The sequence below is a fragment of the Schistocerca nitens genome, chromosome 5, assembly GCF_023898315.1.
Source record: "Schistocerca nitens isolate TAMUIC-IGC-003100 chromosome 5, iqSchNite1.1, whole genome shotgun sequence".
Taxonomy (NCBI): domain Eukaryota; kingdom Metazoa; phylum Arthropoda; class Insecta; order Orthoptera; family Acrididae; genus Schistocerca; species Schistocerca nitens.
The window spans coordinates 844,461,921-844,480,377 of NC_064618.1; the positions used below are offsets into that span (position 1 = coordinate 844,461,921).

At 38.4% G+C, this 18,457-nt stretch overlaps 1 protein-coding gene across 1 annotated transcript in view; it reads right to left on the reverse strand.

The window, feature by feature from the left end:
- The window catches only part of LOC126260751 (uncharacterized), a 94,155-nt gene that overhangs the window by 21,641 nt on the left and 54,057 nt on the right, over positions 1-18,457 (reverse strand). Inside the window, exons 9-13 of the mRNA XM_049958090.1 lie at positions 18,214-18,399; positions 13,988-14,145; positions 12,656-12,892; positions 6,033-6,197; positions 2,694-3,000 (exon numbers count right to left, since the gene is read on the reverse strand). Of these exons, the coding sequence (XP_049814047.1) occupies positions 2,694-3,000; positions 6,033-6,197; positions 12,656-12,892; positions 13,988-14,145; positions 18,214-18,399 (1,053 nt within the window). The remainder of the gene's footprint in view (positions 1-2,693; positions 3,001-6,032; positions 6,198-12,655; positions 12,893-13,987; positions 14,146-18,213; positions 18,400-18,457) is intronic.

The window sequence follows — 18,457 nt, forward strand, 5'->3', positions numbered from 1 at the left end:
GAAGAGGAAACAAAACAAATCAGAAAGAATAATGCAGTTAAGAAATAGAAAGAGGAAAGGAGAGGGAGGAATCAGGAGAAATTAATGTAAAAAGCAAATAAAAAATTAAATAATGAAATTTTACCGTATAGGAAATTAGGTTGAGAGGGGGTGGGGCAGGAGGGTTCCTGTGTTCAGGCAACCCTATATCAGGGTGTTTCACAATTCATGTTACACACTTCTAGAGGTTGTGAAGGGGACTTAGAAGATCAAATTTTACATAGGAATCCATGTCCAGAAACATCATCCAACGACAATGACGCTACAGAGTGTCAAAGTTATAGGCACCGGCATATACAAGGTGATTCCATGATGATTTTACAACTTTCAAGAAGGATAAACATATCAGTTTTACATACGGGTCCCTGTACTGGAAATGAACAAGTCAACAATTATAAGTGAAAACTGTTGTGATACGTCTGAGGGTGGAATATATGTACTGGTACTGTGGTTGCTAAGATTGTAGGGTAGGCAACATTCAGATATGGCAGTTATGGACCAAAACAAAACAAAATGTCTAGTAAACATGGGTTCTACAATGGATACCTTACGAGCTATGGGCACTTCTCAATATAGGAGATATGTTTCATGCTGGTGAAAATGAAACAAGTGCTCATAGCTCCTCAGGTATGCATTTTAGAGCCCATGTTTACTAGACATTTTTTCTTGTCTTGGTCCATACTACCACCCCTGAAAGTTGCATACCCTACATTCTTCACAACAACAGTACCGATGCAAGTATCAGAATGATTTTCTCATGTAACTTTCAACTCATTTGTTTCTGAACCAGGGATTCCTCCCTCAAATTGATGCAGTTATCTGTCTCCATCATCCTCAAGAGTTTGCAACATCACTGAATTATCCTGCATATGCATGCATTTACAGACACTAGTGCCTGCAACTTTTACATTCTTGTAGTGTCATTGGATGACATTTCCAGGTGTGGATTCCTGTGTAAAAATTGATCTACTACGACACCTCTACAGCCTCTAGAAGTGTTTAACACAAATTGTGAAACACCCTGTAAAATGCCACGCAGTAAACACATTTAAGCTGGTAAACAACATGTACTGTGCTTCACTGGAACTTTGAAGTAGCGTGGGCCAAACTGGTACAGGTAGCTAGTGTATTTAGGCAGTAGATTGGTGTGCATGGGACAAAAGGCACAAGAACTTCTATGGAGGCATTTTTAGGGCCTTGTAACGGTAAAGCACTTTTACATTCTTCTGACACTCAGTTTAGGTGGAATGTTAGCATGGGAAACGATTTTGTATGTGTACGTGTATAAAAGCTGATGAAGCTTCTCTACCACATGATCCTTGTGGTCAAGTACCACAGTAGTGGAGCCTTTGTCGGTATGGAGGATAATAGTAGAGCAGAATGCCTTTAGATCAGAGATAACTCAATATTCAAGAGTAAGGCTTGAAGTTCCATTTTCAGGGAGGGTTTGAAAGCAATGTTGGAATTGAGGAATCACTGGATTGTATGGTATGGATGATTTTGACGGGATGGACAGGTATCCGTTTGAAATTTTGATCACAAGCAGAGTTCAATGATCATTGTTTTGGTTATGGGTTGGATTTGCCTCCACTCCTCGCGTACGGTGGGATACGCTCAATCTAGAGACTAAGAGAACTGCTTCCCACCCCTCTTTTCCAACCAATCCCTCTGTCCTTTCTGGAGAAGCAGGAGAAATATATAGTTCTGAAAGGTGCGAAAACATCTAAAATTAACTGGTGGCATTACTAAGAATTGAGCCTCCAGAAGGTAGGTACCAAATAATTCAAATTAACCTTAGAAATTATTCATTATTAAAATATCCTTTAATGCAGCACTGCTAACTGCCTTACAGGATAACAACTTCAACTTATGAGGGAGTAACCAATGCTGTCAAAATATTTTGTCACTCACTACTGGCCAATTATCAAATTGTTCCTAGTGTAGAGGTGGCAGTGGTACTTTTTGTATCCAGTCTCTGTTCTTCTTAACTTTAGTAACATCTTGATTTTTCATTTTCAGGAGATCTTTTAAGCTTGCACAATTTCAAATTACATATAAAACTTTAAAAAGTACACAATTTCATAGCTGATCCAATAATGTAAAAAATAAAAGCATGTGTGCTTTATGCAGTTCCACTTCTGTCCTTTATATTACACATGACAAAGATTTTAAGCTTTTTGGCAAAAGCCAACATAAGTATTTACATTCTTAGAAAACTAGTTGGAAATTTAGACTACAAAGCCACATTATAACACTGTTCCTAATAATTGGGAAGGAATTTTCAAGATGGAATAAACAGTACTCTGAAGCAATGTAACAATTCTATGGATTAAGAAAATATGGCAAACACACAAGCAGAAATGTAGCTATCAATATGGTCATGCCTGGCACCTTAACGATTTGCACCAAACAGCGTTAATGCTGCAACCTCATTCATAGAACATCGACATCTGTACTCTTCATCCTATACACTAATAGCAGGCAATAAATATTCCGTCATCAAGATGTTTTATTCAGATTGCATAGTTGTTTTGTATGAAAACTGATAATCAAAGTTGACATTAAATAAATAACAGAGATACAGTGTAAATACTGATTGAGTTTAGTGCAACACCATTACTACTACTGTATACCTTATGTAAATTTTATATTACCTCTAACCAGCTGATCAGGATCAACAGATGGAGGCCGGAGAAGGTATCTGGCAGGAATCAGATCACAGAATTGAGCAAGGGGAGTAAGCATCGGTGCCCGAGATGCAGGTAAATCTCCACCACCACGCCCAGCAGCACTAACGCTTAACGTGACCGGATGGCCTGACCAAAGGGCAGGATAAAATGCACGCCGCCCTGCCAGTGTTCGGCCTCGTTCATCCACAGAAAAGTCAGACCAATGGAGCTCAGGTACAGTCTTGAGACCTCTTAGAGTTACCGGTATAGTCAGAGCAGAACTATGCTTAACCTGTTAAATGGAATTTACATAAATTTGTAGTTCACAGCACACAGACTGAACATGTAAAAACTATAATTATTGTAACATCATATAACTATAATATTTCTTGGTTTTGAAATGATTAAGGTGGTGGTGGTGCACTGCTCTTGTTTTCGTAGTACATGATTAGTGGACCTTGTGTCCATGAAAAGTGGAACCCTTGTGTACATGAAACGTGGAGTCCTAATCCTCACCCCACCATATTGATTTATGTTTGAGTAAATAATCCCAGGAGAATGCTACAATAGTTCATTCAAATGGACATAGTTGATCCCTTGCCCCTCTTATTTATTTCTCCTACAATTAACTTAGTAAGCCACCTTTAATGACTTTGGTGATGACGGACAATTTGTAATTCTCTTTCCTTTTGTTCCCAATAGTTACTATAAACATCACACACATTGTGAGCAGTTTTTATTTAAGAACTGTGACAAGCTGAATATATGAAGAGGGCTGATCAATAGAGATAGAGACTAATTTTTTTTTTGCTGTTGCTTCTGATAGTTTCCTACCAATACCATGAATATTTGAGAACAACGGGCTTTTATGTTTAATGTCCACAGACAGTAGCACCCTCATATCAGTAGGTTGGTAGTAATGCTCTATTTTGTAGACACACTGTGCATTTGGCATACGGTACAATGGAGGTGACATGTTAGGAGGAGCAGTACTGGACACAAAAAGTCTGTTCGTTTAGTGCATACAGCCACAGCAACTTAAGAAATGTGGCATTAAGCATACAGTGAAGAAGCACTACCTCGTGAAACAGTGTTTAGGTGATTCAATGACTTCAAAGATGGGCGACTTGTCTGTGTTAAGCAAGGTGGGCCTGGTATTTCTACCTCTGCTGTGACTGACGTCAACATCGTCACAGCTGATGTACTGTCCATGAGGATTGGCGGATGACAATCTGAAATAAATGTTGAGAACTTTGTATTGCAGGGTTTTACAATTATGCATAATCATCTCCATATGAACTGTGACTGTGCCTGTCGGGTACCATGCCTGTCGAGTTCCAAGCAAAAGGCTGTGCGAACTGAGATAAGCCATGACGTGCTGCGTCTCTCTGCTGACAGAGGTGATGCATTTCTGGGATCAGTTACCGAAGGTGATGAGTCATGGCTGCAGCATTATGATCTTGAAAGAAAATGAACCAGCACAGTGTAGAAATCCTAGCACCAAAAAGGGGGAAAGTTGTTCCATCTGCAGGGAAAGTGATTTTGATCACATTTTTTTATTGTCGTGGAATCCTTTACCAGTGTGTAGTTCCCCCATTACACTACCGTTGTAGCAGCTTACAAACACACCTCAGTATTGGCCAGATTAAGAAAGCACATTACAAGGAAATGACCAGAACTTTCTCACACTGGGTGGCAACTTTATCATGACAACACACAGCCTCATGTTTCAAATCAATTTGTGCAGTTTCCCACTCAATTCAACATTATCCGTGTACACACAGCTTCAATCTTGCGCCATGTGATTTCTTTTTATTCCCATCTCTTATGGCAACACTTTGCGACATTCAATTTGAGAGCTCTGAAAAATCGCTCAAGAAAAGTAAGGCAATTCTCAAGGACCTGACAAAGAATGGTCTGCACCATGTGTTTGAGGACTGGCAGAGATGCTATAGAAAGTGTATTCAAGTAAATGGGGAGTACTTTGAAAAAGATCATGTAAACATTGAAAAGGAGTAATAAAAATCATGGGGGGGGGGGGGGGGGGAATCAGCCTCAGTGTTTGTCAATCGGCTCTCAGACCTGCAGCTATTCTCTAATATACATTATTATTAACAAACATAGTTAATTCATATGTAAATGTAGACTTTCTCAGTGTATATTACTGATTAAAAGTTCTTGAGTGGTAGCATTAAAATACAGTGATGATTCAGTGAGTATCGTACTTATTATCTTTTCACCAAGCGTCAAGATTTGTGGATGTTCCAATTTTTTATTTCACTGTTGATGAGAACAACACTTGTCAAAATATCACAGTATCTTAATCCTACTAGCTGGATTGAGAACCAAGAACTTTTCCTCCATTAATTAATGTTTCGTAAACTATAGCTAATCTGCTATATCCTTGCAATGATTCCTTCAAATTGTGGTTTGATAAAATCATGCAAAAAGATGAACAAAAATGTGATAACATTATCTCTGATTTCTCGTATGATGGAAATTATGTAAGAACACCACTGCTGAACTAGTACATTCTGTTCCACGTTCATCAAAATTATTGCTAATGATTTTACAAGGACGTGTTGGAATTTTTAATGCGAAAACTCTTAAAGCTTTTTAAATAAAATGAATGTTATTAACATTCTACATATTTATTCCTCAAATCTACATATTTATTTCCCAACCCAGTCAACGTGACAACAAACACAGTCTCCCGACAAGACACCAGTTTGTCAATACCCTCACTGTAAAATGTTTGACTTTTGCTATTAGAGCTATGACTCATCTCTGCTTGCACTGCTTTGTCACTATCAAAGTGAAGTGTTCAAAGATGTTCTTTAAGTTTTGGAAACAGACGAAAAATGGATGGGGCCAAGTGGGGACTGTAGGAAGATGACTGATGACAGTGAACCCAGGCACTGGATTGTTACAGATGTTGCAGAACTTGTGTGTGGTCCAGCTTTGTCATGCTGAAGGAGAGGGTGCTCTATGTGTGGACGAACTCCTCAAATTTGGAACTCTTATTAAAGCACACTGTTTCTAACACACTGACATAATTACATTATGCACCGCCATGTTACATGCTAAAATTCAGCACACTGAAGTGGTAGAGGACTGCAAATATATAGACATGAAAAATAAACACATAACAACACTTGTTTTATTTAAAAAAGCTTTAAGAGTTCTCACATAAAAAATTCAGAGGCATTACTTTTCAGCATATTATCCTATATCCTTAGCTTTAACCTACCAAAAATAAATAAAGACTCAAAATAACTTTTAGTTTAAAGTGATGAAATTTATTAATAAAGTATGTACACAGACCTGCTCTAGAACTTGTGCAAGTGCTTCATGATTAGCCACAGTGACTGCACCATAATTATCCTCAAGGCTTTCATGTATAACACTTCGTCCTTTCCTTAGACGCAAGTGGCTGTTCCTACAACTGTGTCCACTAGATGAGATCCAGTCAGCATCATCGTCATCTCCCTGGAAAAAAAAAAGTAATATTTCCCCCTGAGAGTTACGTACAAAGATTGCCAAAAAAACACCACCATTTATGAAATCATACTAAGAAAACTATAGGAAGATACACAGAACTCTGTTGATACCTACAAAGACAGGACATTTCTAAAAGTTTATTACATAAACTTGCATGTTAAATACACTGTGCAGTAGATGCATGTATCTTTCATGCCATAAAAAAGGCACTGCTTCAAAGCATTCATTACTTAGTGGTGTTTGTGGAATTTTAACAGAAGACTGTACTACAATACATTCCACATGGTTACTTTGCAAAGCTACAGCAAAGCAGAACAAATTATTATTACAGAAAATAATTTTTCAAAAACTAACAAGACAAAATTTGTAAATTATTGATGTATAATGAATAATGAGAGCATTTTGGTTTGCCCAAGCAGCTTTTTTTATTGTTGCTTGTAACTATTATAACTATTGTTATAATTATTCTGTTGGCTATAAGGGTGCTATATGAGCACACATGTCAAGTCATACTTCCAAAGGGCATTGTTGATCTTTAGACTTTTTCTAGTAGTTAACAGGAAATTTACAGATTCCTAAGCCCTTTAGATGAAATCCCATCAGCATTATCATCAGCATAATTCTAGGGACCTAGGAACCTGCTACACCGTATGTGCCATTTGGCTTCTCCCACCCAACACCAGTCCCTCTGAACTGCGGAGATGGGAACTTGCACTCCAACACATCCTCTCATCCTGCCATCCCTCTGGACTGAACCTACATTAAACAACCTCACTCCCATTTACTCTTCAGTCTTTTCCTCTTTCCCTTTCCTCTTTAGCCATCCACACATATTTTCATCCTACATAGTTGTGTTTATCTTTATACTATATACCTCTTTACTTCTGTATGCATCCATCCTCTTTGGTTTGAAGCTGGCACAGTACTTACAGTAGAATATCTTTGGCTTCCCTCTGACAACCATGCCTCCATCCTTGCTACCCTCCCTGTTTTCCTTTCCCTGTTGCTTCATAACCTGCGTTGTGAGTAACTGAATCCACTTTCCCTTCTTCCCTTTCTTTCCCCTCTCTCCTCCCTGATGAAGGAACATTTGTTCCGAAAGCTAGGAACGTAAATTTTTGGTTCTGTTTTTTGTGTATCTATTGGCTGTACTGAGCTGAGGTAAGTACTGGCCAGCCCCTCTATCTCTTTGTTAGTATTTCTTTCACAATTAGCACCCTTATATGATATGACAATCTTCAGATTTTGATCCTAGTGGATTGGTCTTATTTTGTGCCAATAAATTCTGTTTTACTGTTTTTAACAAAAAAAAAAAACAATATGACCTTTTAGAATAACCTGTCTCCATGCACTTGTCTGAGATAACCAACAGATTGTACCTATCTATAGCGAATGGTTTCTGTTATTTTACAGTAGACTTTTATGGTGAGTGCTGTTCTTAACAATGGGTCCTACAGTACAAATCATATAATCTAAGTACCAATACATGACATAACAACAAGTAGGCATCTGGAAAAGTTTTGATAGTACAAGAACTTTTGGAAATATATTTCAAAAGAATGAAAACTTTATAAAGGAAAGTACCAGAGAATTGGAGCAAGTCTAGCCTTAAAATAACAATGATGATGATATTATTAATTTTATTATTACTATTTTTGCTACCAATTTAAATCATAAATGATCATCCTCAGACACCTGAGTAACACAGAAACAAAACAAGACTTATTTATAGATTGAGATATAATTTAAGTAACCTATTATCGATTATGGGAGAAAAGTTGATCCAACACCTTGCAACAGACTCCTTGATTCTAACCTGACTTGATATCATGTAAATTCTATTTTTATTACACACAAGACATGTTTCTAACATGAACACAACACTGCTGACTGCTAGGTAATCCTGTAGGCACCAAACAAACCTTCTGAAATTATATTTTCATCTCTCTGTAACAAATCCCTATTTTGAATGTGATAACCAGATGAATCTATTACTCCATATTTTACTATCACAAACTGAGGATCTATAACAAAGATTGCAATAGGATAGTAGGTTTCATGGGGGACCTATTCTTTTGGCTAATTACAAAACTGTGTCATATATGGACAAAAGAATCTACCAATCCAATTAAATGATGTTTTCAAGTACAGTGAAACTTCATTTATACGTTTTTCACTTGTCTGTTTTTCTCACTTATACATTTTTTTATTCGTGTCCTGGCGAAATATCCACAGTGCGCACAAGTTATGATGCAGTGTTTCAGAGTGGTTTGCCGGAAAGTGGGTTGGTAAGGCCGACATTAGACTATAATAAAATTTGAGAGTGTAATAAGGAACTTTGTCAAAGTTAGGCAATGGGCAAATTTTCTTTGATAAAATGTAGCACCTCGCCTCAGATTTTATAAAAGGAAGCGTTCGTCTTATGTTTACTGCATGGAGAAATGAACCACTTTGAGAGCTAGCATCGCTGTAGCTGTCCAACACACAATATTTATCAATATAACTCCCAAATTTACATGGTGTGTCACATATATAATGAAACTGATAGAAATACTTGAGGTACATGAAGCACTGTGTAGCTTATGACATCCCGAACTATTTCCGAAAAGCCGGATTTGGAAATGAAGTCTATTATCATGGTGAAAATGATCATACTGACAATATTTCACCTAATGATGAAGAATGGAATCGACTTGAAGAGCAGGCATCGTTTGAGGATTCCATGAATGTTGATGAAAACCTCGTCACTACAGAACCCACGACTATCGCTGAGATAATTCAATGTGCATCGCAGGACCTGGACGAGGGAGAAACTGACGATGAGAATGATACATAAGAGCCTCAGCATTACACCGTGACATTTAACAATGCAGTAAATGCGTTAGAAATAATTAAGCAATTTGTGATGCGCCACAATGTTTCTGATGAAATGATGACAGAGTTATTAGTTTTGATGGTATTTACGAAGTGACATTTTCTTCTGTGTAAAGGTTTACATTTTTCTTTACATCTTTGTTAAGTATGGTACCTAGTAGGCCTATATAATGTTTTGTATAATGTAAATTTTTATTTACTGGATTTTTCATTTGTGTTTACCAATTAATTTGATAGTATGGTGCTATATTTCATAAATACGTTTTTCGCACTTAAACAGTTTTTTTTCCCCGTAGTCTGCTGAAAAACGTGTAAACAAAGTTTTACTGTATATAGGTCATTCAACTAACGTCAGAGGACGCGTCTGAGATGACGTCGGTGTGATGGCTCTGTCCGCCATGGTCGTCACTATACGTTTGCTCGATTTACTCTTGATTAACCCAATCGCTGGTTCCCAAGCCTTGCTAAGATTATAGCCACAGTCACGGTTTATGAGGTCGTCATTGGTGCAAATTTCGATGGCCTCTCTAACAACGCTGTCCCAGTATCTCGACGTCTGTACCAGAATCCTTGTGCGTTCATGAACCACGGAGGACAGAGCCATCACACCGACGTCACCTCAGACGCCATCGCAATCTGTTCCACCGCGTGACCGTGGCGCGGACAGCGGAGGGAGTGCGCCGCGGGCAGTGGGTATTTAAATCGGCCGCCGCCGCGACCGATGCCAGTTCCCCCTGAGCAGCCATAGCGTACAGATCTCCGTACCGGCACGTTCACAGGAGCTCAGTCCGTCAGTTCACCTGATGATGGCGACATGTATGATCGCCAAAATATTGTGCCTGTTGGACACTGTAGACTGGCAGTACACCCGTGGATATTTTGATAATATTTTGTTATCGATAACTTTGGAAATATGGCCATCAAGCAAAACCTAAGATCAGTTTTGGAATTAGCACGACTAATGCTTTAAGCTGAGGCTTTTTCAACATTTTAAAGTCTTTTTTCAATTCTGTAAAAATTATGTTTATTTTCTTTTGCTAGGATGGCAAAATGATTTTTAGATGGAATACACGATTCAAATATTGTTGCTACCATATTTGTATACATTTCAACCAATTTAATTAGCAAATGAAAATCTCTTCTGTGTTGAAATAACAATAAATTAAAATATTGCTTGCCACCAGACAGCTTACTTTTACTGTTAAGCAAATGTTTACACTCTGTTTTCATGAACCTACATGTCACTATATACATTGTTTTGAGACGCCAACAGTAGTTCAGTTTGGACATCAATGTCATAGGCCATATATCTTACAATTGGTGTATTTTTTGTGATTATCTCCACAAATTAAGTAGGGAACACTGAAACAACATGACCACTATTTTGTTGTTGTAATCTTGTGTGAACAGTGTGATTTCTGTGAATGGTGTTTACCAATAAACATCATAGTCTGAATTAATGTTTCCACTTATTATTTATACTTTAAGCACAGCACAAGTGAACACAGGGACCAATCTCCTTCAATAGTCTGCGGCCAATATTATCCAACACTGTAATCAATGAAATCCATTATGGTATATGGATCTGTGGTATCATTTAATTTATTGGGCTCGAATTTTGATTTATTTTAGACATTCAGTGATAGGAAATGCCACAAGATGAATATGCGTGACAGACATAGTACTTTTATCAATTTATTTTTTACACTGTTATGTCAGCATCTTTATGTGTAAACAATCATGGCATCGGAATTGGCTATTCCACGTTGAATTAGTTATTAAAATGATCAATTTGCTTCAAATTTTTTTGTCTGCCTATGCATTTAGCAATTTCATTGCATGTATGTATCTATCTATCTCTTCAGATCTCCTTGTAAGCCACTGATACGATTTCAACAAAACTTGGTACACACATCACATACTGTCTGAAAAGAAGCATTGTGGCGTAAGAACCGCCTACCTCCCAGAGGGGTGAGGTGGGGGGTGAAAAGGTGCTGCCACAGAAGCACTTTCAATCAAATTTTGTAAATATACGTGTATAAAAGTACTGTGTGGACAATATACCCCTACCCTCTAGTGATCATAACAAGCAATAGCAGTTGCTAAGCAACTGGTGACAGTCCTGATGACATTTTTCCCATGGCAATGGGTGGAAGTGGATGATGGGGGGGGGGGGGGGGGGTGCAAAGAAAGTGATGTATCAGCATATCTCTGAAATGCCTGAAGCAATTTCTGCTAAACTTCACCCACATCTCACTTGATATCTGGACAAAATTACTGTAGCTGTAAGATGGCCCTAGTGCTCATACAGCCTAGGAAGTGGTTGAAAAGGGATGACACGAAAGCATCACTCACAAATGCCTGGAGTAATTTCAGCCAAATTTCATTTGTACCTGATGCGTTATCACTATAAAAACACTTTGGGAATAAGATATACCATTATCCCGAGGGGTGGGGGTGGGTGTGAGTGTGAGTGACACGAAAAAATGTTCAAAATGGCCTGTTGGTATTTATGTCATGAAATATGTCAGAGAGAGAGAGAGAGAGAGAGAGAGAGAGAGAGAGAGAGTTTGTGTGTGTGTGTGTGTGTGTGTGTGTGTGTGTGTAATAAATCACATGAATATGTGGGTGAAGTTATGGGCAAAATGATAATACTCATAAAATTAGTAATCAAACACAATGACTGTACGTCATGAATGTCATTAATCACTACTTCATTATAAAATACAAAACTTACACTGCGTTTACAAATAGTAGTTAAGACAAATGTGCTGCCAAGAATCACTCAGCCCTATCTGCATTACTATACCAATACTAAAATATTCCTATCAATGAGAGGTAACGGTTCTTGTCAGTAAGCAAAATGAACATGCACCAATGGTACAATTATTTGGAAAGTGTTTTGTTCAAGTTTATTGCACAATGCCACTGAACAATCTCTAATAGTATAAAGAACAGAAGTGTTTATTACAAACAGATGTACAACAAGTAAACAACATTTATCTATTGATCTTCAAAAGAAATTATAACCTCGTCAGCCATACAATTGGCCCACAATCTCTATCACATAGTTACAAGATTATTATTAGTACATCAATGTTGGACATAAATGCAAGGAACATCAACACAATAGTTTTCATGAAAGTAATAAGATTAATGAATAAGAAGACCATTTAGCTTATAACAGTTACATTACAAATCATTAAGACATCCTGATAATTAGATGTGCTCATTCTGCAGCCACTAAAATAAATAAATAAAAGTAAAATAAAATAATTCTAAAAATAATGGAAATTCCTGGCTGGAGCAATAAATAAAATAAGGGAAAGGTCCAGCAAGTCACTATAAGCAAGTGGTTGCCTTTCCCTTATTTTATGTATTACAATATATTTTTGGCATTATCTGAGTGCCTGAAGAAGATTGTTTCCTGTAAGCTGGTAGCAAAACAAAGTGATGCATCTTAGCAGTTGTCTGCATTTTCAACATGGCTTTCTTAACATTTAAAATTAGTTGACTCCTGCTTATTGAGAACATTATTAATAACACGGCACAGAAGACTTTCATTCCCTTACCTCTTCAAAATAGAAGCTGTATGGACTATAAGTATCAGAATCAGTTTCAAAGGCACAGTATGTATATGATGAGGAGCGCACATATCCAGGCCTTGCTTTGACACAGCTGCAGTCATCCAAACTGCCATCCGACCTTCGACGAGGACTGTTACCCCTCCTTGAAGATTTCTTACTGCTTGATTCTGGTGATGTTGACCTTCCCCTAGTCATGTGCTCATATATAAAGTCATTATTGACCTAAAACAAAACAACCATGGTAAACCAAACAATGGAAAATCCAGGATGGAATGTAACAATATTATGAAAAGGAAAGTTGCTACTCACCATATATCAGAGATGCTGAGTCACAGATAGGCTCAACAAAAAGGATCTCACAATTAAAACTTTCAGCCTTTAAAGCCTTCACCAACAATAGATGACACACACACACACACACACACACACACACACACACACACACACACACACACAAACTGCTGTCTCAGGCAACTGGTTTCAGTTGCCAGAGACAGCACTTTTGTGTGTGTGTGTGTGTGTGTGTGTGTGTGTGTGTGTGTGTGTGTGTATCTATTGTCGACAAAGGCCTTAATGGCTGAAAGCTTTAATTGTGAGAATCTTTTTGTTGGGTCTACCTGTGACTCAGAATCTAGGCTATATGGTGAGTAGCAACTTTCCTTTTCATAATATTGTTACAACCATGGTAAATGTCATGTAAAATTATATAACTCTGAACTTTACTCTGAAATTAGCACCTAAAATAAAAACAAACTAGTATAAATTACTGTTTGGCCCCACTAATATTTTATGCTCCGCAAGCGATAAATAATTTCATTTTGATCATTTGTTTACAGATAGGTAGAGACAGGAGGGGAAGGGGGGGGGGGGGGGAAGATACAGAATACAGAACAGAAATTCGTAAACATGAGAGTTAATTTAACATCTAAGGCAGAAGAACATTAGATTTAAGCAATAAAAGATTATTTTACTCTTAAAGTAATGGAACAGCATTTTATTAGGATACACAAGTCCTCAGTTAAGTGGAAGTAAATGTGATTATAAATACATATAAAATATATTACAGCATTCTGAAATAAAGAGATGTTTCTGTAAATTCTTAAAGGCTAGGATTTTCCTGTCTTTTAATAAACAATATTTTGTTATTTTGCTTATTTCAATGTAAAAGAACAGCCTACACAATATTTATGGTGACTGTGGACCTATACATAAAAAAAGACTATTCCTATAAATGACAGTCTTGCACAAAAATAACCAGCAAGAAGCTGTTTACAAAATGGAAATGAAGTGTAAGCATATACAAAATGGGCATCTTACCTGTTGTGTTTGAGTAACAATTCTCCCGTCTGCCATTTCCACAGATTCATATCCACTATCTTCTGAAGCATATTTCCTCTTTGGCATTTCACACGCAGCATCCCTCATGCTCGCTGTTCTCTGAGGCTTGTCTGGAGTTAGACCCAGCCGCACCTCACCTAAAACAGGGGCTATCACTGCCAAATCAGGGCAACTCTACTTTTCTTATTAATTATACTAACATGCATTACTGCTACATTCTTCATACATACAAATGATCAATACCTGAAAAAAGTGTAACATCCATTATAACAAAGCCTTAAAAAATGATAGCAATAAGATAGGTAAGGTATACCAGCCATCATCCTGAAGGCTGGTTTTACTTTATCCAAGCACTGTCATAGTAGAGATGGCACATGCTTACCTACCTCTGACCTCTGAACTGAAATTCACACTTAGTTATGCTCGTGCATGCTTTTTAACTTTGAGTCTGACTTATGGCGCAGCTTGGCGTTTTTCATACACAAAAATCGATGCCAATGGTGAAATAAGTGATGAGTGAGAAAAAATTACAGAACTGACAGACTCTGGGTTCTTTCTCGTGAATACTATTTAAGCATTACTTTAAATAACATGAAGACCCCTTACAGTTCCTGTGAGGTATGTGCGTAATACTGAATAAACATTCAGCTACACCTGATTGATTGGATTACTTGTGCAGTAAGATATGTGCAACATTTCAGATGTTATAAAAACACAAATCCCATTTTCTGAGACATGGCAACAAAAACAATTCAGGTATTACATCACTTTGACACTTTAATATTCTACAACCGGGTCCAAGTAGAAATACCTTCCATTCCTTCACCCCCCCCCCTCCTCCTCTACGTCACTGTGTGACACACAACTTACACCACTATAGTGACATTAACCTTTCATACAAAGAACTATAGTCCACGACAGCAATGACAGCCTCTTGGCCGGGGATGCGCAGTATACAGGTGTGCAACTAGCAAGTCAGCAGTTTCCAGATTCCATACTGCATGAATCTCCATTGAATTTGAGCATTCTATCGTCTTTCAAGTGCACAAAACTATGATTGATTTCTGTGGCATTCCTGTGTTCTGTTAGTGGTTGTAATGGCTGAAACCCTAGACAGCACCAAGTGTTCCACAAACAGGCAAGGGACCTTCATGTTTAAAATGTATTCACTCTTAAAAGTGAGGTATACTCATGTGAGCCAGTCTGCAACATTGCCAAGGTACAGGAACACACTGCAGTGGCCTGTGGGGATACCGGTGGGCGAACTGTCAGGTGAATTGTGCAAGAGGCCAAACTGTTTCAGCAGACAACTGGAATAGTAGAATTTCGGTCTCCAGGGAAGAAGCATAGCATGCCGAAGTGGGTAACAGGAACCAACAACTTCGATCAAGATGTTTTATGTCAAAAGGGTTTTGAATTTTACGAAAGAGGCGAGTTCCCCACAGCGTGGAAATTGCTCACTGTTATGTATGAAGCTACTGCCTTTAAAGGCACTGCAAGATCAATGCAAAGAATATTTAAGAACATCAGATTTAAGTAAGTAAAATCCAATTATGGATAGAAATTTTTAATGGAGCATTGTGATATTGCTGCTGCTGATAGGATGATGTTTTTAAGCACAATCCATGAAAGCAGATGAAATGGAGCATCAGTTGTGTATTCTTGGAAGAGACTTGGGTAAATCAAAACCACACTAGAAATTTTATTTCACACACAATGGAGGGACAAAGCAGCTCGAGAGTTCCAAGGGGAACAAGAGAGTGTCTTATAACATGTCACGGCATTTTCACTGTCACTGGATTTGTGCCAGAAAGTAAACTTGTATTCTGAGCAAAATCAAATATCAACTGACTACAGTGATGAAATGAATGGAGAAACATTTCAAGATTGGATCCAGAATCAGCTGTTGTCTTATTTGCACTGAGGCTCTGTCACTTATCGACAATGTGAGGTGTTACCCACATCCTGCCTGAGCTAATTTGTAGTTGGGTTAAGAGTGCGAGCTGACCACCTATGATCTACTTTTGCTTTGCAGTGCTTATATACCACGTTTGTTCTTCGTAGTTGACTGTCTCCGTGCACTGAAATCTTGAGGCTGAAAACTTAAATTCAAACTACCTCTCGGATCCACAAAATAAGAGATCTAGGTTCTTCATGGAATATTGTATATTAACTGAATATTACTGCAGGAAAGATTTTGTTTAATAAACGTCTATTGATTAACATTAACATTCATCATATTAACTGAGCAGTCTTTCCACTGCACGAGATAGACACACCACGAACATTTTGCTGTCCTCGTGACACCATCCTTTTACTATCACCAGCTTCAGCACTCTCTGGAGCACTGCACGTCACCGAGAAGGGATGCACCTCCAGGGAGCAGCTGTTGACCCAGCAAGTACCGTATTGTGGTACAGAGCTGTTATAGTCGCTCCATCTTGTAGGAACACAGCGTCCATCCTCCCGATTTCGTGCACACATAAGTGAATTCCCGCACAATATGTGTATTTGCAGTTATTACCCACTTAATGAAATTTCTATGTGCAGATGACTGCAGTCATCCTGTACACAACATGTGTATACATGCGACAGCACCAGGCCACCTGTGCTCTACACTTCCAATAGTCCACGGCAGTTGTGCTGACTGGTCACCAGAGGGCACCTGTGGTGAGTCACAAGACTAGTGTGTGTGGCACAACATCTGCTGTGCTGCCTACCTGATCCCTCCTCTATATAAAGACAGTGCAACCAGCATGCCTCCTCAGATTGTTTTCTATTGCTCATTGTACTGTTTCTATGCTTGCCATGGATCAGTTAACTTTTGTTCTCAGTGGCCGTACTATTGGCTGTGTCTAGCATTATGACAATTACAATCGTCACTCATCGCTAACTGTTACTTCTCACTCTTAAGAAGTGATATGTTACACTTCTTACTCTTTACAGGCCTCCCATGACAAACACTAGAAAAAGTGATATTGTTTGATGGCTGCGAAGTAATAAAATACCATATATTGAAACACAAGGAAGAGCAAAGCCGTTAGAGCCCACTAAGATTTTAAAAGGCAGCATAAAATGTATGGAATTGATTCTATAGCTCTGCAACAGGGTCACAGGGTGATACAAGTACCTCCTCCTAATGACTGCCATTATAATCTCAAGGAACTAGTGTGGGCACATGTGAAGAGAGATGTGGCAGATAAAAATACTACTTTTAAAGTAGTCAACAAGGAAGGGCTGATCCATGAAGCAATAGACAAAATCACCACTGCTGATTGGGAAGCTTGCATGCATCACACTGACAAACTGAAAGAAGAAGATTACCACAAAGAAGTTGTCAGAGGTGAAATAATGTATTTTTTTAATGGTCTGTCTGGCACCTATAGCCAGTGGCTCCAGTTCTGATAGCACCGACAAAGAAACAACTGAGTAAAAAGGTACGTGAATAGGATCTAAATTTACTTTCTAATTTTTGTGGAACATTTACTTTCTTGTCAAGCTGTTCATGCTGCAGATAGTAGCCTCAGATCTGTTCTGTAATGGGAATTGTTTTTACTTGTCTCACTATTAGGTCTACAATGTAACATAGTTTAAAATTCTGTTTGCCCTGCTGTGGCTATTTTAAATTTGATTCTTTCATCATTTTATTAGTAAAGTAAGAGGAAATGTAATGTATAATCCACTCCGCAGGGAGCAGTTTATTATAGAATCCATTCTGCAGTGCGAGAACCTGTAGCACTGGGAAAGATTGAACACACAATCTGTTCTTTAAAGTGTATGTCATACTTAATAGGTACACTTGATAAATTTATCATGAAGCAGTTTGTAGCATACCATGAACCTGACCACAGTAAGATTGGTTAAACTTCCGCTGTTGCAGCTGTCTGTAATGTAGCTACCGCCAATGCAGTTTCAGCTGAGGAGTTGACAGAGCAGCACTCCTCGTGAGCTGCAGGATGAGAGGTTATTAGTGCTGTCGCGGACTACAGCCTTCCAACATACTAGTCCAAAGGTGTGATTCCCAAACATTTCTTGTGTTGCTAACCACAGCAGCAACCATGACAGAACAAAACATATTGTTTTTACATTGTAAATAGCCACCAGACAAGGCTTATGCTGTGTGTGTGTGTGTGTGTGTGTGTGTGTGTGTGTGTGTGTGTGTGTGCGCACGCGCACACACTCGCTGGCATGCAACTCTCACTCACCGAGGTTAGCATACAATGTGTCCTGTGGAGATGGTCGTGTTAAAGCCACTGCAGGAGGAGGCAGCTTCTGCTGGCGCAGCAGCTCCGCTGACCTAGGTGGCGGTGGCCTGACTGGTTTGTTGGCTGTAGCATCAGAGTTTCTTCCGTACTGACTACGTGGAGGAGGTGGGGGTCTTATTGGCCTTCCTAAAACACAAAGAAAATTTCTTTTTTTTCCCTATAAACATAATACTGCTGTACATGA